At 44.6% G+C, this 24,797-nt stretch overlaps 1 protein-coding gene across 1 annotated transcript in view; it reads left to right on the forward strand.

Moving 5' to 3' along the window:
* Nucleotides 1–24,797, forward strand: part of LOC148038214 (ARM repeat superfamily protein) — a 125,678-nt gene that overhangs the window by 22,971 nt on the left and 77,910 nt on the right. The window contains exons 6-7 of the mRNA XM_087670041.1: nt 5,234–5,300; nt 19,565–19,636. Of these exons, the coding sequence (XP_087526167.1) occupies nt 5,234–5,300; nt 19,565–19,636 (139 nt within the window). The remainder of the gene's footprint in view (nt 1–5,233; nt 5,301–19,564; nt 19,637–24,797) is intronic.

Below are 24,797 nucleotides of genomic sequence, written 5' to 3' on the forward strand. Positions count from 1 at the left end.
TTCATACACAGGACGGGCAGAAATGCTCGGGAGAGGGTGGCCTCTCTAAAGCCTTCTTCACTACCTACGGCGATGTGGTAAAGGAACCCCTACTGCTGGCCTTCTAGGAGATTTTCAGCTCAGGATGGATGCCAGAGAGTCTATCAGCAGGTCTTATCAGTCTCCTTCCCAAAGGGGGAGACCGTTTGGAGCTATCCTAGTGGAGACCGATTACCTTGTTATCAGTGGCCTATAAAGCACTGGCAAAGATGATTGATAGGCGTCTCCGGCCTATGCTTCCAGACATTATTCATGACACACAGACATGTTTTGTATAGGATAGGAGCATCCTAGACAATGTCTTGACCTTCTTTGAGGCAACAAAGTGGGTCCAGCACAGTGGTCAGGGATTGGCGGTACTACTCTTGGACTTGGAGAAAGCCTATGACAGGGTGAACTGGGACTTTTTAGAGGGTACTATGGTGAGGTTAGATTCTCCCAGGCAAGGATCTGCAGGGTCCTCGCACTTTACAAATCGGCTACCAGCAAGGTTCTTATAGGTGGCAGGCGAGGGGAGGAGTTTTGGTTGAAGAGATCGGTCTGGCAGGGCTGCTCTCTGGCCCCGTATTTGTTCCTACTCTTTGCAGAGGCGATGCCCCACTTCCTTAGGTCACGCGTGAATGGGTTACACGGTCTCTGACTTGTGGTGAGAGAAGAGACGGAGCTGTTAGACTCAAAGTATGCAGATGACACAACACTCTACATAGAGAACGATGAGTTGATGTTGGAGAGAGTGAGACTAGCTCTCGAGGTGTTTTGCATTGCAACAGGAGCGAAAATCAACTGGGGAAAGTCGGTTGGTTTCCTTACAGACCTGGATTTAGATGGGTGTGCAGAGGGTAGACAGTCTGTTACCAAGGGTTCTAGGTGGGACTCAACATCACTCCTGTGCAACAGTTTCTTCCAGTCCTTTACTCTATTCGGAGAAAGCTGAACTATTGGAGTACTGCTCGCCTTTTCCTAGCGGGCCAAGCACTGGTGATCAACTAGGTCCTTCTAGCGACGGCTTGGTACATCGCCTCGTGTTGGTGTTTCTCCTCGTCCTGTGTAGTTAAGCTTCACCGCCTAGTGCGGAACTTTCTCTGGATGGGGTCAGACCGATCCAGGGACTTTAGGGCCAAGGTGGCGTGGGCAACCATCATCCAACATCGGTCAGAGGGAGGGCTTGGGATCATAGACCCAGAGTATTAGAGTCTGGCCTTTCTGGGCAAGCTTATAGTCCGTGGTCTCACACCAGGAGGGTAGACATGGAAGGTCCTATTGTAGGAGGGCCTCTAGGAGTGCAGACCGAGGCTTGGCGGTGATTGGAGGCTATCCTTGAGATGGATCTTCACGACAGCCCAGATCATGCCCTCCAGATCTTCTTTCCTCCACAGCCTACTTCGTGTGTGGCAGGGCCTCCGTAAGGTGTCCTTATTCTGAGGCCCCCAGGTTGCTAGGAGGAGATAGACCGCCAGTCGGTGATATGGAACCCCTAAACCAGAGATTAGGAGGGGGTACAGATTGGCGAGCGGCTCCACATCCAGTGGGCTAGTTGGGAGGCCGGCCCAGCTCGTACCATCAGGACTTGGTGGGAGGTGTAAAGGATGGCGGACTAGGAGGTGTTGTAGCGGGCATCAGGTTGCCGGAGAGGAGCGGAGTTGAGGAGGAGGGAGATTGACGTTGCGATACCCCAGGAGTGGCTTGATCTCTTGTTACGAGAGCTGGTAGAGCCTGGTGAGGTATGGGCTGCTAGGTTTTTGCCCACAGGTATCCCCCTATAGGTGGCAAGTAGAGTGGGCGGTGCCCCACAGGAGACCTTCATCTTACAAGAGGGGTGTCTGGTTCTTGACAGAGGGCAGCAGGATGAGGGGATAATTGGCCTTCCGTGGAGGAGGATTCGGGTGGTTGGCCTTCAAGGGAAGACACGGCGTCTGGACCCTTATGTGTTTTGGGAGGAGCTTCGGGAGTGGCGCCTTTGGATATGGGAGAGCAGGCCACTTGATGAGCTGGAGTGGGACCTGGGACCTTGGAGAGCGGCTATGGCCGGCCACTGCGGTTGCCAAGAAGTGACCGAGGTTCCTGGAGTACATAGCTAGGATCGGGAGACACGTTCTGATGTAGGAGGACATGGATTGGGCGCCCTTGTGTAGCAGGTACTGGGCGGAGCACATCATCACGGATGCTTTTCTACGGAATTTCTGGTGCCGTCTATGGGACAGCTGGAGGCCGAGGAGGGTATCGTATTTCTTATGGCTATTGGCACATGGAGGCTTGGCAGTGGGGAGCTGGTTAGCCGAGATGCAGAAGTATGGAGATTGTAAACACTCCCCATAGCAGTCTCTAGAAACTCCAAAACATTGCCTTAGGTCGTGTGAGGCGGTGTAGCTCGTGTGGTGAGGAGCATGCCGCATTCTCCGCCGTATAGCACCCAGCCTTGGATGTATCTCTTGGGTTGCTTTTTGTTGGCAGGCAGTCAACTAGGGCCGTCACCTTTTGTATGAGGCTGGGATGTAGGACACGATCTTCATCACTGAGGTTGGGTCGTGCGCAGTGTTCGGCTTGGAGGCTCTACCCATCCGCAAGGTACTGGAGTCCACATCAGACTACCTTGAGGTATGGGAGATCACAGGAGTCTTATTGGATGGCACATTTGGAAGGCGCGGTGTCAGGAGGTTTTCGGCGGGGAGAGACTTTCAATAGAAGTGACTTTGGCAGAGCTCTGGACCTCCATCATCCATTCCCTCAGCTCCGTTCTCACTTGGCGGCCAGGACTTGTTCTTCATGATGCAGATAGGCAGCCCCAGATGGCGATACACCCGCCCTCCATGGCTTCTTACCCCCATTCCCCCTGGACCGCCTTGACAGGCTTGTACACTTGATATATCTATGACTCATCATTAGCTCCAGCTAGTCTGTTGAGCATGAACACTTCTTTGTATTCAGGTTTTTTCTGAAGTAATATAATTAGCCACACTTTATTTGCGAAAAAAAAAAAAAAAGTCTTATAAGTCTGCGGCTTGTTTTAAAGCTTCTGTCCAATATGACATTCTCTGCACTAACAATGTAAAATAAATTAAGCTCATCAGGGAGATCGATGATGGTCTTCTTGTTGCACATTGTTCTCGTGCTGCTCTTCAATGTGTAGTCTGTCACCCAAAAGGATGAAAAGGACTTATTCAGCACATCCTGCAATACTCTTAACTATCAGCTAATTAAAGGTTACTGGTGCATTTTTGAGCAACAGAAGACATAATTGCAAACTCATAATGAGCATGCTAGTTTGCAAAATTGTTTGTCAATCTTAAAGCCTTTACCTTGACAATGCCCTTGAAACCTGTCCTAGAATTGGACCTTGCCAATTTTGATCCTTTCTAGAATGTACTTTAATGTGGGTACAGGAAAGTAATGAGAGCCTGGAATAAACAGAAAGACATGTAAATCAGTTCCCATAGAAACTGCTAGAAGAGAGAAACTCTAACTTGTAGTTAGTAAGCTAACTCCTATTTAACTTCTGGAGAGGTGGATGAAAAGTTGCTAGGTGACTCACAGTGGGTTCCACCTTGTTTGTAGAGGGTTGGAGTTTAAAAGCAGTAGTTACAAAAGTTAATCCGTAATCATCACTGTCAGCCAATAAAGTGGTGTGATTGTGGACACGTGTGCTAACATTTTGAATGTAACTTATCTTGGATGGAGAGAATGGTGATGTATGCTGCTCTTGATGATGCCATCTATGGATATCTTGTAAAAGGTCCTTGGAGGTGTGCTATCATGTGAACTGCAAGTTGGGTCTATAGATTGTACCTTTCCTACTGATCTGTAGGGATCTGATAAACATGCTGGGACCAAATAGATGAGTTGCCTGAGATGCTCCAGGAGCAACAAAAAGCACTCTTGAAAAGAAGACATGAGTACTAAATATTTTGGGTAAGTAGGGCTTTCCTGTATGATCATCATTAAATAGATGGAAACTAGAAATAATAAACCAGATAGTATGATATTAGCCGCCACTAAAGCCTCATAGCTCCAGATACTTGTGTCGGTTAAAGTCTCTCCTATAATGCTCCAGCTTCCCCACGACTCTGTGATTCTAATACATGTCAAGAATGGTATGACAATTATACCCATTTCCATATTGGATCAAGAACCAGGTCGGATGGATGTAGAGCTTCCATTCAACAGGTCCAAATGGAAACTCAAGCAGTGTTCATTAAATGCATAGAGATTAGACATTTGGTGTCATTTAGGACTATCAGGTGAACATGATACCAAGGCAAACCAATGGAACATGGGACATACATGTAGATGTGTTACCTGTTGACATGGCAGAAAGGATGTGCCTCTGCCAGCTCTTTTTACATGTGTCTTTTGTAGCCTGTCTAGGTTCTTCTTGTATTGAGATAATTGCAAACATTTAGCCAAATAGTGAATCTTGCTACTTGTCATAAATGCTGTCAATAAAGCGAAAGCATTGGACCCACAGAAAGTTGAGCTGCTTTCAGCCTATTATGAAGTATTCATGCTCGGTTACTCTTCATTTGAGTCTCAAAAAGGAGCTTTTCAAGGTGAAGCTGTTCATTCTAGTTGTGAAGCGACTGCTGCCTTTCCGACTTGGTTGTTTAGCGCTTTCTGTTGACCCTTAATCAACAACTGAAGTCTGGGCTGTCACTTCATCCTTGGTTGACTGCATACTTCCTAAGGAATCTTCTGTTGTTTTCCAAAGTGCAAATTTTTCCAACCCCTTTGTTTGAAGTATACTATTTGGTTATAAGCCAAGTTTGCATGCTTGCCTCTTTTGTTCTGTGCTGAATAAGACTAAAGACAAGAGGGTTTTGTGAACGTGCGAGGGTGTGTTGTAGATCAACAGGGGAAGAGGTAATCTATAGCATCTTTTAAACTGTTAGGTAGTTTCCACTTAGTAAATATGCATTCTAACCATTGTATTTGTAGGCCTTTCTGTGTATTCTATTGAAGTGCTCTATTGTGGGTCTCAAACTGTTTCTATGCGGAGATAAGCTTCATAGAGTTGATAGTGCTGAGTGTTTTCTTCAAAGCATGTGGAGGGTTATGGTTGCTTTACCTTCTTGGCATGTAGAAGGAAAATAACTTTATTATATCTGTGTGTTGTATGATACTCCCTTAGGAAGAAAGGCTTTTTTTTTTTTTCCTGTTAGCATTAATGTTTGCTGCTAGTAATAATTGCAAGACAATGCAGGGATGCTAGTGTGGCAAGTGCTGCAGCGGAGGCTGTTGCTAATTTTACCCTGACTTCTACTGGTTCTGTAAGTATATTCCAACAAAGCTCAATCAGGAGGGAAATCTTTTGAAATTTTGCAATATAACTAGTCAACATGAGCCAATCAAGCATCTATCCTGTTTAGATTAATGTTCGCACAACAAAACTATAACTGCAGGAGTCAAAATCATGCTTTACTTGCATCCATTAATCTAGAGCCAACTTGTGCTTGCATGGATATCCATTTGTTCCATCATTCTTTAGCCTTGGCTTTGCTAATAATTCGATGAATGATTCATTGTTTGCCCAAAGTGTAAAGAAATACCCTAACACAGAAACATAAATAGAAACCGTATGACAAAGCATAGACTAATAAAATAACACAGTTAGGGTTAGGGTAACTCAGAGACGATGAACACAGTGAATGAATGAAGTGATATGACTATTGAATATATGATGCTCATGCAGCAAACACACTATGCAGTGAATGAATACTGCACCTCGAACTCTTGTATCTCAAGGATCAAGGTAGGGGTAATGAGCTGGAGAGTGTGTCGTACTCTGAATGTTTCCGGAATCACAGCAAGGCAGTCTTCGGATGTCGAACACCAGCAAATGCAGTAGTGAGAATCTGGATTTGATACAAATAGCAATGAGGAGAGAGAAATACTAAAAACGCAGGGAGGATAGTTTGCAAGAGAGAGAAAGACTAAAAACGTAGGCAAGATAGCTTGTAGGAGAGAGAAAACTGCCAAGTGCAAGCAGAACAACTTGTTGACAGCTTGGGGCAGTTGGCAACTGTTGGAGGAGAAATTTGCCAGTCGACACCCGCGGCAGCTGGGTGACAGCTTGTAGAAGCAAACGCAGGGCTGTGATGATGTGGCAGGCTGTACAGTATCAGGTCTGCCCAGGAATAACAGTTGCGTGGCTGGAATCAGCTCCAAACGGCATAAAGAGGGCTGGAAATCAGACGCCAAGTGATGGAGACAGCAACGGACAGCTTCGGCTGAGATGTCCTTCGTGAACAGGGTGTGGGCAGCAACATGAAACACCTGAAATCTGCAAAAACGAGATTAAGGGCTGAATGGAGGGCAGCATATGTATTTATAGAAAGTTTGGTCCCTCCCAAGTGGGTTTGTGCTTATGGGACACAAAAACTCTCTAGGATCGCGTTTCTTTTAAATAAACAAGGTTTCTTCATTAATTAAGCATGTTTTGGGGTTGTTTAAGTAAAGCCAATGCATTTTTAGCTCAACACCCTCTCTCAGGCCCAAAAATGGTGCCACGAGAATAGAGGCCAGCCAAGCCCTTTCTTGGTTTATCTTTTACCCCAAGGTGCTCCACCTCAAAGTAGCAAGAGCATCGGACAAAGGGTGCGCGTCGGCTGTCCAGTGGCCTACTAAGACTACAAAGGTGATGGTTATCTTACCAAGGGAGCCCAAGTGATCACCCCAGAGAGGATAGGGCATCGGACAAAGGGTGCATGTTAGCTGTTCAGTGGCGCCTACCAAGCCCTACAAAGGCGGATGGAATCAGCTATGGATTTTTTATTTTTTATTTTTTTGGTTTTTCTTTTGAGGGCTTTTTAGGTTTGATAGATTAAGCATTAAGTGAGGGTTTCAAATCAATTTTCGTGCTATTGAGTATCCGTGTCCCAAACGGGAGAGTGATAAGGGATGGTCAAACCCAAGACCTTCACAAAACAAGCATACTATTTCTACCATTATTGGGTGTCAATGACGAAGAAAATGGCTAAGGTGTGTGTATAGCAAATATATCAAGTAAGCAAGACAAGCAAAGCGAGCAAGCAAGCTGGGAAAGACTGCCTTGGAGACTGCTATGTGCAATGCCACGAATATGGTGGATCCTAGAGTTGACCACTCCAAACGACCGAAAAGGGATAAATACGCACAGATGCATGTTTACATTAATAGAATGCCAATGCATAGGGTAGTGCAAAGGGAGATACAAGATATCATACTCATGCAATATGCTATGCAACGGTGCCATTGGGACAATGCTCTCGCAGGGGAATTGTTCACTTGTCCAAGTACCCTTTTACAATCATGTCATCTTGACAGTGCAGATGAAGTTACAAATGTTCATAATACAATAGAAAAGAATAAAAGAATGTAATGTCTAAAAAAACTATAAGTATCATCACTGTCACTATCAAGTGCAGAAGCCACCCCCTCTCAAACTGGAAGGGAAAGCAAGAGGGAAACACTCTCTCCCCGTCAAGTTGAAGAAGTAGGGGAGGGTGTATCCAAGCTGATCCTGGGTAGGTGGTACTAAAGAACCGGCCCATTGACCGCTTTGGTTAAGATATCTGCAAAATTATTTGATGATGGCACAAACTCTAGGCGAATAGTGCCTAGCTCAACCTGCTCTCTGGAAAAGTGGAAGTTGATGGAGCTTGACGCTGGGCTGAGAGTGAACGCAACGGATAACACACAGAGTAGAGAGCAGTCGAAAGGAGAGTGAGCACGACACCTTTGATATTGGGTACAATGACTAGTATACCTCTTTAGGTTTCAGATAGATATATATGAAAGTATGAATCTGCTAATGGTGTGTTCACACCCATGCTTATATAGAAGGCACGATGGCCCTTTATTCCCAACAACCTCCTACCTAAAGGCAATGTGCCTTAAGAGGAAAAAAGAATTAGCTAAGTCTAGGTATGTACAAAGCTGAAATACATATACCTATCCAACTCCCATCATTTGTCGGCAATGAGCAAACCGCTCTGTTGGAAGACCCTTCGTGAGAAGATCTGCAAGATTATCATCTGTATGCATTCTAATGAAGTGATACTTCACCTGTATGTGCTTCGCCTTTGCATGAAAGATGGGATTCCGTGCTAGCATGATAGCACTCTGAGTATCACAATGGATAATAGGTCACTCTGTAATGCCAAGCTCTCCCATCAGACGTGAAAGCCATAAAGTCTTCTTGCATGCCTCAGTGGCAGCCATATACTTTGCCTCTATAGTAGACAATTCAACACACTTTTGTAGCCTGGAGATCCAAGAGACTGCTCCTCTTGTGAAGGTAAACACATACCGAGAAGTGGACTTTCTGCAATCCGCATGACCGGCATAGTCTGCATCCGTAAAGCCAATGGCAGATGCCTTTTGCTTTTCAAAGCAGATGCACAAATCCTTTGTGCCTTTGAGGTATCTCATAATACCTTTCATTGCTTCCCAATGCTTTTTACTAGGGTTTGCCATGCATTTGCTAACCACTCCCACTGCAAAGGCAATGTCAGGACGTGTAGCAACCATGGCATACATCAAACTGCCAACAGTTGAAGCATATGGTATCTTGGTCATTTTAGCCTTCTCATCATTAGATGTAGGGCTATCCTCTGCACTAAGTTTCACATATCGAGGCAATGGAACCCCAATTGTTTTTTCCCCTTCCATATTGAAACGCTGCAAAACCTTGGAGATATACTCTTGCTGCGATAGATAGAGTAATTTTTTTGATCTATCTCTGAGTATTCGCATGCCAAGAATGTGATTTGCATCACCAAGATCTTTCATGTGAAAGCTGCCATGAAGACTTTGCTTGAGTGAATCCAAGGCATGAGTATCCTTGCCAGCAATCAGCATGTCATTAACATACAGAACCAAGATAATCAGGGTGCCATCTGCTGCCTTCTTGGTGTACAAGCACTGATCCATTTGACTTCTATGAAAACCTTGAGACTGCATAAATGTATCAAACTTATGATACCGTTCTCTTGGTGCTTGTTTCAGCCCATATAAACTCCTTTTAAGTTTACTTACCATCTTCTCTTTCCCTTTTGCCATAAACCCTTCAGGCTGCTGCATATATATGTCTTCATGCAGATCACCATGTAAAAATGGAGTCTTTACATCCATCTGTATGAGCTCCATATCTTCAGCTGCAACTAAGCCCAAAATGGTTCTCAATGTAGTCATCTTGACTATAGGAGAGAAGATCTCATCAAAGTCAACTCCATGTTCTTGCTTGTACCCTTTTGCAACCAATCTTGCTTTGTACTTTGGTGAGGAACTAGAAGTGACCTTCATCTTGTAAACCCATTTGCATGGAAGGGTTTTCTGCCCTTATAGGCAACTGCACCAAGTCCCAAGTGCCATTTTTATCAAGAGATTCCATCTCTGACAACATGGCTTTATACCATTTCTTGTTGTTGTGTTTGTCCATTGCTTCTTGGAAGCAAGATGGTTCACCACAGTCTGTCAACATGACATAATCAGCCACATTGTTTGCACTAGGAATGAATCTATCAGGTTGTCTAGTAGCCCTAGACGATCTCCTAATCCAATGATCATTGTTTGTTGGCTGTTAGAGTCTGCAAATTTCCATTTTCAGCTTGCTGTCCTGGCATTTCAGCCTACAAATCACCATTAACAGCTTGCTGTCCTGGCTGTTCTTGCACATTTAGTGGCTCATCATTATAGGCAATGGTTGGCTGATCATTGCCAGCATTATTATTTGCATTTGCAGGTTCATTTACAGCAAGTATTTGTTGCTGTACAGCGGGTACATTTTGCTGTCCAAAAGGTATTTCTTCCCGGAATACAACTGTACGGACTTCCTTTGTTCTTTCGGGCTGTTTGTGGATGTGATCTTCCCGGAAGATAATATCATTGCTGCGTACTACTTTTCTTTTGTCGGGATCCCATAATTTATATCCCATTTCACCTTCATCACCATATCCTAGGAAAATACATTTACAGGACTTTGGCTCAAGTTTGCAGCGTTCTTCTTTACGAATGTGCACAATTTCCTTGCAGCCAAACACTTCAAGTGTGCATACGAAGGTGCTCGACCATGCTTCTTGGGGAACTCACTCTCCCAAAGATCTGTTTGGTGACCGATTAATCAAGTATACGGCTATCATAACAGCCTCTACCCAAAAACCATGGGGTAATGCAGCATGAGACAATATTGTATGGACCTTATCCGGTATGGTCCGATTCATACTCTTTGCAACTCCATTTTGGGGTGGATTATGAGGGGCAATGAGCTCTCTCTTTATCCCTTTGGTGTCACAAAATGCCTGAAAGGCCTTGGACACATATTCCCCACCATTGTCAGAGCAAAGACACTTAAGTGTTTTATCAGTCTGATTCTCAATCAATGCCAAGAATGTTTGAAACTTGTTAAGCATTTCGTTCTTGCTATGAATAGGGTAAATCCATACATGTTCTTCCCCCTAAAGATAACCCTAGCATTTGATATACATCGGAATGTACTAACTCTAGAGGAGAAGATTTTAGCGAAAGAGACTTCTTATGAGATGTTTGTGTATGTTTACCATAAACACAATGATCACAGTGCTCAAAATCAGCATAACGAAGACAAGGCAAGTAACCCAAACGAGAAAGCACTTTCATTCTAGTTTGACTCATGTGTCCCAACCGGCCATGCCACAAAGAAACACTTGGCTGCTCGGTCACGGCAACATGGTCACGCATACTAGATACATGGAGAGGATACAAGATATCACTTTTACAACCTTTGGCAATCACTCTAGATCCCTTATAGATCTTCAATTTCCCATCACCAAAGGTGGTATGAAATCCATCTTATCTAGATGCCCTGTGCTAATTAAGCTCTTCTTGAGTTGAGATACATGCTATACATGCTGAAGTGTGAAGACAGAACCATGCTGAAACTGCAATTGCATATTGCCAATACCTGCAATGTCACATGTATAGTTGTTTCCAAGATGGACAACACCATGTCGATCCCTTGTATAGTCAGAAAACCATTCATGATGAGGGGTGACATGAAAAGAAACACTTAAATCTAGAATCCAAGTATGCATGTCATCATTCATATTTGCAAGTAAAGCATGTGTACTAAAGTGTGAAGAGACAAAAAGTACGTCATTCCCACTGTCACTGCCATGAGTGACTACATTCACCTCTTCAATTTTAACACTGCTCTTCTTAGACTGACTCTCTTTCTTCTCTTCCTTGCTATCATTTGTCTTCTTGCCCTTTCCTTTCTCTTTCTTCCATTTGTAGCAGTCAGGTTTAAAGTGACCCTTCTTGCCACAATGATGGCATTCAACATCCTTACCACGTGATTTGTTATGTCCCTTGCTATCAGATTTACCTTTCTGCTGTGATCTGCCCTTAGTATGCAAAGCATTGGAAGACTTACTGGATGCGTTGTTCTACCGATTCGTTTCTTCCATGAGTAGAGGACTCTCTACATCAACATACAAAAGGATCGCATTAGAATTGCTCATAGCAGTCCTGAATGTATCCCAGCTCTCTAGCAGAGCGCAAAGCAAGAACGTAGCCTTAAATTCTTCATCAATCAAAAATTTCAAGGCAACCAGCTGGCTGAAAATGGAGTTAAACTCACTCAAGTGAGTAGACATTGCTGTACCCTCTTTCATACACAAATCCATAAGCCTTTTTAGCCAATAAACTTTGCTTGCGGCACTCTTTTGGGCATACAGCTCTTCCAGTCGAGTCCAAATAGCATAGGCAGAATCCAAACCTTCAATGTTAAACAACAAGGCATCAGAAATCGATAGCTCAATGGTTGAGCATGCAAGCTCATTTAACTCATCCCAGTCTTCCCATTCAATGTTTGCGGGCTTTGCCCCTTTGTTCTTAATTTGCTTTGCTTGCTTCTTCTGCAACAGGATATTATAGCACTATTTTTGCCAGATTGCAAAGTTATGTGCTCCTTCAAGCTTCTTAATGTGCATGAGATGACTGCTGTCACTACTGCCAGCCATGATTTTCAGCCCAAATGTGACAAAAAAATTCAGCAAATGCAGGCCCAAACTATCACACAAGTGACCAAGGTATAAACAAGTACCAACCAGCAATAAATAACCACGTAAAAGTAGAAATGTCAGATGTGTAGATAAATTTTCAGAAGCACTAAACCTTATGCTACAACACTCAACTGATTATAGCTGTTCCAAGGACAAATACATCATGTTTCGTCTAGCACTTGCAGCCGTTTTTCGTCTGGTCCTGTTTGCACGCGAGCCTAGTTACGTTTGCGCAGGTCGAGTGCAGGTCATGCGTGCTGAGGCTGGTCACTCCAACCTATCGCCTGTCAAATGGTCTGACAACCGTCATTGGCTTTACGAAAAGGGTTGCAAGTGACAACTAGTGACAACCGTTACTTGCAACCCTTTTCGTCTGGTCCTGTTTGCACGCGAGCCTAGTTACGTTTGCGCAGGTCGAGTGCAGGTCGTGCGTGCTGAGACTGGTACTTGAAGCTCTTACTTACTTGTCAAATGGCCTGACAACTGTCACTGGCTTCAGGAAACGTGCACAACCTATGTGCTCTGATACCAGTTTGATGGAGCTTGACGCCAAGCTAAGAGTGAACGCGACAGGTAACACCCAGAGTAGAGAGTAGTCGAAAAGAGAGTGAGCACGATACCTTTGATATTGGGTACAACGACTAGTGTACCTCTTTAGGTTTTATATATATATATATATATATATATATATATATATATATATATATATATATATATATATATATATATATATGAAAGTACAAATATTCTAAGGATGTGTTCACACGTGTGCACATATAAAAGGCACGATGGCGCTTTATTTCCAACAAAAGTGGACTCCCACATGCCGGGTCTGTGGTTTGATGATCGGTTTGCCTGCAAGGGCAATGGCACTCTGGTTATCGTAGTAGATAACTGTGGGAGAGTCACATGGAAAGTGAAGCGCTGCCAGTAAACTCCTCAGATAGATGGCCTCGGTGGTGCCATCAAAGAGAGCCCGGTACTCTGCCTTGGCTGTGGAAGCTGCCACTGTCCCCTGCTTACGACTGGGCCAAGAAATGGGAGTCATGCCCAAGGTAAAGAGGTAGCCGCCATGGGAACGTTGGGTGTGAGGATCTCCTGCTCAATTAGAATTAGTTTACCCCTGCAAACATAAACTAGAACTATATGGCAAGCCATAAGAATAAGTACATCTCAAATAACGCAACACATGAAGACATGCAATCCAATGTGACATCCTAGGTACTGCGAAATACTGACTGAGTATGCTAACTGAGTAAGCTAAATTTGACTAGTGTGAATTAACCAAAGAAGTTTTCCTACAACAAAACAATAGGTATGTTCATCGAAGGATTGTCCTAGGGTATCCTTCGACAAGTGGATAGTAGGATCTAGAGGCGTGGCCATTGGCCGTGTCTGATCCGAGGAGTGTACTGTTCCACGAGCTAAAGTGTGTACTTTTGTTGTGACATAAAAATACAGCCCCCAGAATGAACTACCTTCATCTCCAAGAAATAGGACAACAAACCAAGGTCTGTCATCTCAAATGTAGCTTTAATCTTAGCCTTGATTTCCGCTATGGCAGCACAATGTGAGCTTGTGATGAGTAAGTCATCAATGTATACAGGATATAGCTAACCCCCTCTTTAGTAGATCGAACATATAAGTTTGGGTCATAAGGGGTAGAATGGTATCCATGAGTCTGCAAGAACTCATCCATCCTATGGAACCAAGACTGCAGCGCTTGCTTCAGCCCATAAAAAGCTTTATGCAAGTAGAAATACCTTATCCCTAGAGTTTCCTGAAGGAAAGCTTGGTGGCTGCTCCCGATAGACTTCTTCCTCCAAGAAACCGTTCAGGAAGGTACTCTTGACATCCATCTAATGTATTGGCCAACCGTGGTGAGCGGCTAGCGTGAGTAGTAATCGAAAGGAAGTCAACCGCGTAGTAGGGGCGAAGGTCCCTTCATAATCAATGCCACGCTTATATCGAAACCCTTGCACGACAAGGGGAGCCTTGTACTTGTCTAAAGTCCCATCTTTTAGCTTGGTCCTAAAAATCCATTTTGTCTCGATGACTTTCTTGTGGCTCAGACGATCCACCAATGTCCAAGTCTCATTTCGGCTAATACTCTCTAGCTCCTTCTTCATTGCCTCTTGCCATTGAGGGTGATGAAGAGCCTCTTGCCATGTACGGGACTCAGAATGCGCTATATAATCAGCTGTAAACAACAACGCAAATGATGCGTGAGGAGCAAGCCGGATAGATCTTCTAGGTCCCTCTGGAGTGGAATCTAGTGGTAGGATCCCTGAATCCTACATGGTCTGCTGGTACCAACGAGGTAATGGATCTCGAGGAGGGGGACCTAGGAGCGGAAGAATATGCGGAAATGCTAGGAGCGGGAAGCAGATCAGGCACAGTAGGCACGATCTCTGATGATGTGGAAGAAGGAATCGGATCGGAGTCCTGTGCAGAGGATTGCATGATATCCCTCTCGTCAAAGACGACATCCTGCCTAATGATCACCTTGTTTGTTCGAGGATCAAACAAACGATAGGCTTTCGCTTCAGAGGAATATCCCACAAAAATAAGGAGATCAGCTCGAGGAGTGAGCTTTTCTATCTTGTCATTAGGCGTGTGTGTGTACGCATGACACCCGAAGACTTTGAAGTGGAAAATAACAGCCTGAGAGCCAAAAAATGCCTCATACGTGGTCTTAAGAAGAAGAGCCGTAGTTGGGCACCGGTTGAGGATGTACACTGAAGTGTTAACAGCCTCAACCCAAAGGCGCTCAGGATGCTTTGCTGCGAATAGCATAGAGCGTGCCATTTCCATGATTGTCCGGTTTCTACGCTCTACGACTCCATTCTGAGAAGGGGAGTTGGTAGAGGTGAGCTGGTGGGAGATGCCATGCTTCTGTAGAAACTCGGAAAACTCGTGAGAGATGAACTTACCACTGCTATCACTCCTCATGCAACCAACACGACGAACAATCTGGTTATGAACCAGCAGCACCCGAGTAGAAAAATATGTGGAAGCATCTTATGCTTAAGAAAGTACACCCACATGTATTTGGAATGATCATCCACTATAAAAAAGAAGTACAGTGTGCCGTTCAAGGCGGCAATGGATGTCGGCCCACAAAGATCAGCATGAATCAATCTAAGAGGTGCCTTTGCACGATGTGAGGTTTGTTGAGGGAATGGGATATGGTGCTGCTTCCCGAGCTCACATGCTTTACAGACATCTCGAGCTAGCTTCAGGCGCGGAAGGCCCTTAACCAGCTCATGACGTGACAACTTATAAAGAGAGTCATAACTAAGATGCCCTAAGCAAAAATGCCAAAGGCGCTCATTGTTCGTTGGCTCCCAAGATGTGGTTAAGGCCTGGGAGCTATGGAACATGGAGCCCTCAGGTGTCGGCTCAGTCAGAAAATGTGTCATGTGGTATAGGCCATTAGGCTGTGTCTAACCGCGAGCAATCACTAAACTAGTCTGAGAGTCAAGGATCTCGATTGTAGTCGTTGTAAAAAAGATTGCTTGCCCCAACCGGCAAAGCTGCTGAATAGATAACAAGTTCACCCCAAGCTGAGGGACATGATATACATTGTCCAGCGAAGCCAGATCTAGACCCTTGTCAGTGGCAAAACTGATGCAACCTTGAGTCTGAATCTTGATTGAGGAGTTGTTTTCTATGCGGACCCGTCTGGCTACAGGGGCTTGGGAACGGAAAATGTCTATTATAGGAGTTATATGATGTATAGCTCCACTGTTCACAATCCGAACAGGAGCTGAAGTGCTCGGTTGTGACGAGTGGGCCTATGCAGTAACCTCATCAGGAGGCAACTCACAGATGTGGACGAGACTCGCATCAGATGTCTCTATGGAGACGATGTGGGCCTTTGTAGACCAGTCAGACAAGCCCTTCGGAGTTGAGAACGTTGTTGAGATGGCTGAGCGGTGGCAGCATGAGTCTGACCTTTAAACTACCCCTTGCCATCACCCTGCCTCCCTTGTTGGGGGTTGCTCGACTGAGGGGCGGGGGTACGTGACTTAGATTTTGGTGCTGTGCCTCTTGCCTTTGATCGACACTTGTCAAAATGGCCAGCCTTTTGACAATGTTGACAATACCTATTCTTTTTAGATGCATTCTACCACCTAGGTTTGAGAGATTGGGATGTTTCTTGTGATTCTCCGGATTGATTTTGCTTTTGCTTTTGATTTTGAGTGGAGGTTTGGTTTTGTTTTTCCTTCCCTTGTTGCCCTTTCTAAGAATGAGCAACAAGAGCCCCCTCTGAAGAGGAATTCATATGAAACTGATTGAACAACCCTGCGTAACGCAACAACTGATATTCAAATTCATAGAATGTAAGCATGGTAGGTTTTGAAACTATAACTTTCACAAAATTGAAATATTTCATGGGGAGTTTATTTAGGAACAATGTGACCTGATCTTTAGAGGACTTGGAAGTCCCCGTAGTGGAGAATTCAGCAAAAAGATGTCGATACTCGGCCAACTTGACTTTTAAGTCATCCCGGTCAGTGATTTTGAAAAGCTGGAGTTCATGGTTAATATTGATACGACGGGTCCTATCTTGAGCTGCATAGTAGTCAGTCAAGTATGCCCATTGCTTAGACACTAAGTCGAAATGTTGAAGTTGAGAATAAAACTCAGGCAATAAGCCCTATATCAGCTCGACGATAGCGGAGTCATTCCTAGCCTTCCATGAGTGGACAACCTCGTATGGGACAAGTGCAAGATTAAGTTGGGGTTCCAACCCTTGCACAAGATCCCATAGGTTCTGGTAGTCAAGGATATGTCTCATCAAGTTCGACCAAATGGTAAAGTTTGACCCGTTAAAACGAGTCCTGTCATTAAATGCATGCTTAGCAGAAGATGAGCTAGAACCATGAGGTGTCGGGTAGGTGGGATAAGATAGATTTGGGGAATAAGATGGTGGAGGTGGATATGTTTGATAGGTAGAAGGAGGGGGTAGAGGTGGGTAGGCAGAAGTAGGCTGTGAGTGTCCAATGAGTGCCGATTGAGGCGGAGGTACTAGAACATGAATGTTTCCATAAGGTGCTGGTGTAGGTGGAGGCACTGGGACACGAAAGCCCTGTCCAAAGTGAGGCTGGGGCACAATAGTATGACCAGAAAGTCCACTAGGTAAACCCATGGAGGCAAACTATGGAGTCAACTCATCCACACTTGGGAGAGATTGGGGGGGATACCCAGGTTGCAATGATCCCGAAAATGTGTGTGAAGTAGGTGGAACACCACTCGGCTAACGGAAGGATGAGGTCCTAAAGGATGTGCCTATGTTTCCATAACCCCCCGGTGTGATGTGCGGTGCGACATGAGGTGTCTGAAATCATAGTATCCCGAAATGCCGTTTCGGCAGTGCCGAAACGGACTGGCCGTTTTGGACTAGGACGGAACGGGTGATGAGCTGGAGAGTGTGTCGTACTTTGAACGGATCTCGAATCGTAGCAAGGCAGCCTTCGGACGTCGAACACCAGCAAACGCAGCAGTGAGAAGTTGGATCTAATGCAGATAGAAGTGAGGAGAGAGAGAGAGACTAAAAACGCAGGCAGCAGGTGAGAGAAAGACAAAACGCAGGGAGGATAGCTTGCAGGAGAGAGAAAACTGCCAAACACAGGCAGAACAGCCTGTAGCAGCTGGCGACTGCTAGAGGAGAGAGAAAATTGTCACAGTGGACACCTGCAGCAGCTTGCAGGAAGCAAATGCAGGGCTGTGATGACGTGGCAGGCTGTACGGCAGCAGGTCTGCACAGGAATAGCAGTTGCCTGGCTGGAATCAGCTCCAAACTGTGTGAAGAGGGCTGGAAATCAGGCGCCAACTGATTGAGACAGGAATGGACAGCTTTGGCTGAGACGTCCTTTGTGAACGGGGTGTGGGCAGCAAGCTGAAACACCTGTAATCTGCAAAAACGAGGTTAAGGGCTCAATGGAGGGCAGCATACGAATTTATAGAAAGTTTGGGCCCTCCCGAGTGGGTTTGTGCTTATGGGACACAAAAACTCTCTAGGATCGCGTCTCTTTTAAATAAACAAGGTTTCTGCATTAATTAAGCATGATTTGGGGCTGTTTAAGTAAAGCTAATGCATTTTTAACTCAACACAAAGATCACCTATCCTCCATGAAATTAACATCCAATTTATTGCTTTGTTCACTTATAAAGTGGAATGCCAAATGTCATTGAACAACCATGAAATGGAATTCCTCTAGGACTTGGATGTTTGTTGCTGCAGAATATATTAGAACCTGTGTGGTGGTAATATTATAATTATTGAAAACAACACTGCTTGTATGTGTCTTCACATATCTTTAGAGAACAGAGATGAATGATGTGTATTGAATATCTAGTTTTCTCTAGCCTTTTACCTCGTTTCCCTTTCCTGTAATGAGCAATCATATTAACTATGAAGAATGTCTAGTTTTCTCTAGCCTTTTACTGTTTCTTGTTTCAACCATTACATTAGTGCAGATAAATGAGTCATCAAACCTTTTGACAGTTACTGGTGATGTATCAGTGAAGGGCTAATCATGAACTCTTTCTGGAGTAGGCTCACAAATCATGGATATGCAAATATGCTAAGGGTCTTTTTTTTTTGCTATGAAGCTAAGTTGAGACCATCACTTAGCTTCAAATCTATTTTACAGAGATGCTTAGCTTCAAATCTATTCTACATAGATGCTTGCAGCTGGTGTATTATGATGGACCAAATGAACTGTAAGAGTCATCGGAGTAGAGGGACATCTAAAAGGGCCCATGGTGTACACTTAAAAGCTTAAATTATGCCAAAAGAATCCCTTTATGCATCTGCCACATACCTGCATACCTAATAAGTAATGTAAAAGTTTAAGGTCAGTCATCTCAAAATTGAAGTTAAGAGTGCTTTCAAATTTATCATCATCACACTTTTCAATAAGGTCCTCCACAGAGCACAAATTGATACCTTCAAAATCATGTGCCCTTTATATGTATCCATCAGCACAGCCTCTAAGACTAAACATTGGAAAGAAGGAAGTTGTGAATCTGAATGACCAAATTTTGTGGCTGGGTCCATAACACGCCTTTCTAAACTTGCACACTGTCTATTGCACTGGGAACAGCAACTCTTGCAAGGTGGTGCAAGAAAAGAGTCTAAACATTCAAGTATCTACAACCTTCTTGTGCAACGGAGTATAGACATAAATTGTTCTTTTCCCTTTTCTGAGAGTATATTCTTCATGCACAGGTTGAAAGTGGTCATTGAAGTTCGGTTTTAGTTAGTTTTACCTTTCCTGTATTTTCAAAGTCGTTAGTTTGTGCAATCATGGCATATTCAAAGGCTTTTGAAAGTTAATGTAGCGCATAGATCTTGTTTATCAATAATGATTCATTCATATGACATATGCTGATGAAACAGAAAGGTCCTATATACTGTTGAAAATTCGATACCCTAGGTAATTTGTGTCTGGACTTTTGCTTTGACTAAAACATAACGATGTTTGATTTTGGGGTGGAAGGAACTACTTTTTGCAGAAAAAGGTGAATCAGCAGGTTATCTGAAGAAGCTTGCAATCCATGGGTCATCCCTGGTATGTTAGTGAGTTCGAATTTTTAAAAAGGTTTTGATTTGGAATGGTGTTTACTGATTCAGTTTGTTTGATTGACTTGCTGTCGTGGACGATCTTAAGACTTTTGCATTTCTTTTGGACTACCATACCATGTAATGGATCCATTAGTAGGACAGAAGTGGGGAATCCTGTTAAGTGTTCCTGTGCAGTACATATTAAGAAAAAGTGTAATTTACCTGAAATCAGTACAGCAGTGTTCTCTTAATATAGATGATGAAGAACAGGAGATTTTTTAATATTGATATAATAAACAGCTACAAGATACAACACATACTTGCTTTTTTTCTTCATTATTGAGAGTACCATGAAAGCTACCTATGGAATTCAAGGATATTACTTTATGTAATTGTAAGCTTTAAGAGAGGGCTATCATACTAGACTTATTTGAGCATTGTTGTAAGTCCAGATTGCACATCCTTGTCATACATATTGGAGTACTGCAGTGAAGGAAATAACTAAGAAGCCAGATGTAAATAAATCCACACACATGACATTAGTGCTAGATATCCATCCATGATTGATTTTTGACCAGCCACAGTACCAACAGATCTCCCTACTCTAAACAGTAAGAATGACCTATTGAAATATGCATAAAGGCATTGCCTTCATCTCATCCTGTCTAAGTCTCCCAGGAGTTTCGCCTAGTGGTGAGCCAGATGGCCAAAATCTCTATGAGTGGAATCCTTTGCTGCTCAATTGCCTGTTTGCATCTCACCTTCTGGACATTGCGGAACCACTGTATTGCTAATGATCTCTATACTCTAGCTGATCTGTTATAACTGTGTGCAAGACATGATCCATGCCACTAAGATGGGTTTTGCTTGGGGATGCTGTTTCTTAGATAACATTTTCACTTTTTTCGAGCCACAACACTCCCTAGAGCCAGGAGGTAGGACCTTGCTATTGTGCTTCTCAATTTTGAGAAAGCATGTGACAGAGCTGATTAGGAGGTTTTTGGAGGGCACGATGTTGAGGATGGGATTCCCACAGCAGAGGGTCCAGGGTGTCACAGCTCTTTAATCTTCAGGGCATAGTCAAGTGCTTTTCAGTGGTGCTAGAAGAAAATGGTTTAATATATGGAGGTTGAATTGCTTGTTAGACAGTAGATGGAATTATTTTTTAGACTCTTTCCTTTTTGTTTGTGGCAGAGGCTATGAGCTCTTTCACGACTGGCAAATGCATGCAAGGATCAGAGTACCCATCCTCGTAGTGCCCATTGATGTGGCACATTTGTAACTTTGTCTGGCTGGATGGTGATGGACACCCAGCCAAAGTGAAGGTTACATTCAGCCAATGTTCTGGAATCATTGACCTGGATTGTCAAGCTCGGCCTTTTCCAGGTGAGGGGCCATGGAGGAATTCCTTTTTCCAAGGGGAATTCCAGCCCTAGGGAGGCATTTTAAGGTCTGATTTATATCTATACTTGCTTCTTTGTGTCTGAGAGAGAGAGAGAGAGAGAGAGAGAGAGAGAGAGAGAGAGAGAGAGAGAGAGAGAGAGAGAGAGAGAGAGAGGCCTCCGGGTTCTGAACTGCCGCCTGCGGGCAAACGCTCCAAGCATACTTCTGACGAGCCAATGGGTCCTCAGGAACGTTCCTATGCGCAGGTTGCCTCTGATCCGGTGGATTCGCAGGAGATTGACTGGGAGCATTTGCTGGACTTTGCCAATACTCTGCTTGGCGATTATGTCCAGCACAACACTGTAAGGTTTGGAAACCAACCTATACACAAACTCAAGCATGGCGGCTTTTGGATATGAACCCTTCTTTGGTACTAAAAATGAGGATGCTAATCAGTTTATCAATAGATTGGAGTGGATGGCTTACCAAGATCGAAGAGACACTGATGCAGATAAGCTTCGAATGATCAGCATGCTGCTTGAAGGTTCTGCAAGATTATGGTGGAACTCACTGAATGAAGAGACAAGGGTGAATTGGAATGAAGTCAAAAATGAGTTCCTTACAAAGTTTGCAACTAAGCAAACTCCTGAAAGTTTAACTTTTTCTGACATGGGAACTGATGATGTGCTGGAAGCCACGGTGGACCCAAAATTAGTCTTGCGGTCCTTCTCGGTGTTTTATGACCGTGCAGTTATACTTTTCTTCACTGGCAGGATCCCAGTGCTTTCACATATTCGCCAGTGGATGCACCATTTATTGCAAGGGGAGTGTGTTGAGGAGATCTTCCTTGGACCTCGCGGCTTTTATGAGGTGCTGTTGAAATCGGAAACACATCGAGCTGAGCTCCTGTCCAAGCTGCCATTATTCTTTGATCGCCGCTTGGTCCATGTTGTACCATGGCGCCCTATGGGCGATTTCCAGCGTTTGCTTCAACGAGAATGCCCGGTATGGGTGGAAGTGGAAAATTGTCCGGCGGTTTATTGGTCATTGTTGAAGGATGCGATGGCCGTTGTGGGAACAGTGCTAGTGCCCCCAAGCCTCAGGGCTATGAATCGAAATCGTTTATGCATGTTATGGGATACAGCCAGGAAAAGGCCTGCGTGGCTTCGCCTCAATTGTTCTGGCATGCATCCTTTGCATTTTCGCTTGAAATGGGGCAACTTTGCAGGCCATTGCTTTTCATGTGGTAAATTGGGGCATTTCATGGCCGAATGCCCTGAAAGGCAACCGTCTTCCGAGGATGCGCAGGTTGTGTTGCCTAAGGATGACATGGTGCTTGATGCCCCGACACAGGAGGCCCTTCAGCCACCAAATGTCGTGGATAAAGGCAAACAACAGGTCCTGGGTTTGGATTCTCGTAGCACTGATTGGATTGAGGCCTGTAAAAAAAAAGGTAAAAAGTTGGATGCAGGCCTGGTGGATCCTGGGCCTAATACTTCACAGGATTCCGTGCGCACGTATATGCGCAGGAGAGAAATGTTCACTTCACACCCGGCTGCGCATACTATGGCCCCGTCTTCCCCCCGTAATCAGTCTACAAGGAAAGCCTATACAGACGGCCCCAAGGGCCCACCTGCTAAGCTGGCGTTTGATACAAAAGGTAATGTGATTACACCCTGGGATCGGTGTTATCCCCGCCCCACTCCCAAGGCAGTGGATGTTCCTTCTACCTCTAAAGCAGGTCGCCAGAATTCGTTTGCAGTATTGGCTGATTTTCTGGATGAGGGCGTCCTAGATGCTCTCGCGGAAAAGGTGAAAGCGAGGCAACAGGCGCCTCGTTCCTGACTTCCTTGTTTGAAGATATATGAAGATAGCCACGTGGAATGTGCGAGGCATTTGCTCTCGCCATAAGCAACATGCCATGTGGACTGTCTTGCATGAGAACCAGTGGGATGTATTGTGTGCAGTTGAGCACAAAAGTCACGCTGAAGCAGGGAAAATTGTGGATTGTCATGGCCTCCGTCTGTTTTATGCAGGGACACATGCTACGCACTATTCGGGCGTGCTGATGATTGTCCATGAGAAATACCAGCCTGTTCTTTACAAAAATGATGTGCAGGGCCGCTTTCTGGTAATCGAAGTCTTATTTGAAGGAGAGATTTTATGGTTGCTGGGCCTCTATGCTCCGAATGATCCCGCATCCCGACGGGATCTTTGGTCGACTTTGCAGGGCTCCATGTCACTTGGCCGAAGGGGGATTTTGATGGGAGATTTCAATATGTGTGTTGACTCTTCTTAGTCCACTTCAGGACATTCGGTAATGGATACGCCGGAAAGCCGGGTGTGGAATTCTTTTGCTTTGCGCGTGCTTAAGCAAGATCTTTGGTCGTGGCTTTACCCTTCTTTTTCAGGCTTTACTTTTCATTCCGCACAATATGCAACTACTTGGTCGCGGTTGGACCGAATGTATATTATGCAAGGGGATGATTTTCTGCCCGAGATGTTGGAAATGAAGGTCTTGCAGCAATATGCGTTGTCGGACCATTTCCCCCTCCAGCTTGAGATGCGGGCACAATCTATTGCACCTTTTATGCAGTTGCTGGATAGGCTCCCTTTACGTTTCAACTCCTCTTATTTAAAGCATCCCATTTTTCAGGGCTATATGCAGAATGAGAAAACCAACTTAAAAACAGATTTCTATCAATCAAAACCAGTGCTCTTTTGAGCCCGTGTAATCAGCACTCAATGTTACATAGAGACTGACAAGAAGCAGCTCTTGGTGATACATTTTACTATCTGTTGATAAGATATGCACCTCAACAAAACAATACCTGCATACATCGTAAGGCCAAGACCATGAAAAATATTCTGCAGAGTTAAGGAACTCAAATATCACTCCTGAAACCATCATAGCATAATTCCATGTAGATAGGTGCCCTTTGTATTCCATTCTGTCGGCTGGGTATGAGGTTTGGATTGCATGATGTTCTGAAGTGATATAAGTTGCATAGTTGGAGTATCATGGCTACAACATCCAGAAAACACAGGCCCGTTGGCATCCAGTAGGGGACCGCTTGCAGACTAACTCCTTTCAGCTGGAATTGTTGGCAGTATCCAGATTACTTTCATGGGAAGTCAAACATCAGCTCAGACTGAGATTTAACCGCATGGCCCGTTTAGGTGTGACGTCGATCGCGGATGCTACCCTTGCCACTCGCAATGTCCTCGCATCGTTTCGGACTGCTAGGAGACTCTTCAGGATCCCGCGCGGATACCGTGGTTTATGGGAAAAGCTTTTGTTGGAGCTTCAGGGTAGGCAACCCTTTCCTGCCCTGGCTGTGGATTGTCCTTGGCAGGACTGGGACCTTGCAGGCGAGTTGAGTCTGGAAAAGGCCTCTACTAATCAGGTGTATCATCTTCTCATTCAAGATCACCAATGGCTGGGTGTGAAAGCTAATACTGTTTGGGGACTGCGGAAATCGATGTCATGGTGGCAGGCGACGCTGATGGAGGGCTGGCGGAATAAGGCACCTTTCAAATGCAAAGTCTTTCTTTGGCGGGTAATGATTGGTGGTCTTCCTCTTGCCTCGGCCCTTTCCAAGCGTCAAATCTCGAATAGCAATTGTTTCTTCTGTACCACTACTGCGGAATCGGCCCGACATCGTTTTCTTTCTTGCCCGCTAGCCAAGAATGTCTGGTTACTCTTGTCGCAAATCTGGCGTGCGGTGGTGGGGTCCTCACTAACTCCTTTCGATTGGGTTTTTGTGCGCCCAAAGTACCCCACA

This window comes from Lygodium microphyllum, chromosome 3 (genome assembly GCF_053477565.2).
Source record: "Lygodium microphyllum isolate KBCC chromosome 3, Lygodium_microphyllum_v1.1.10, whole genome shotgun sequence".
Lineage (NCBI taxonomy): Eukaryota > Viridiplantae > Streptophyta > Polypodiopsida > Schizaeales > Lygodiaceae > Lygodium > Lygodium microphyllum.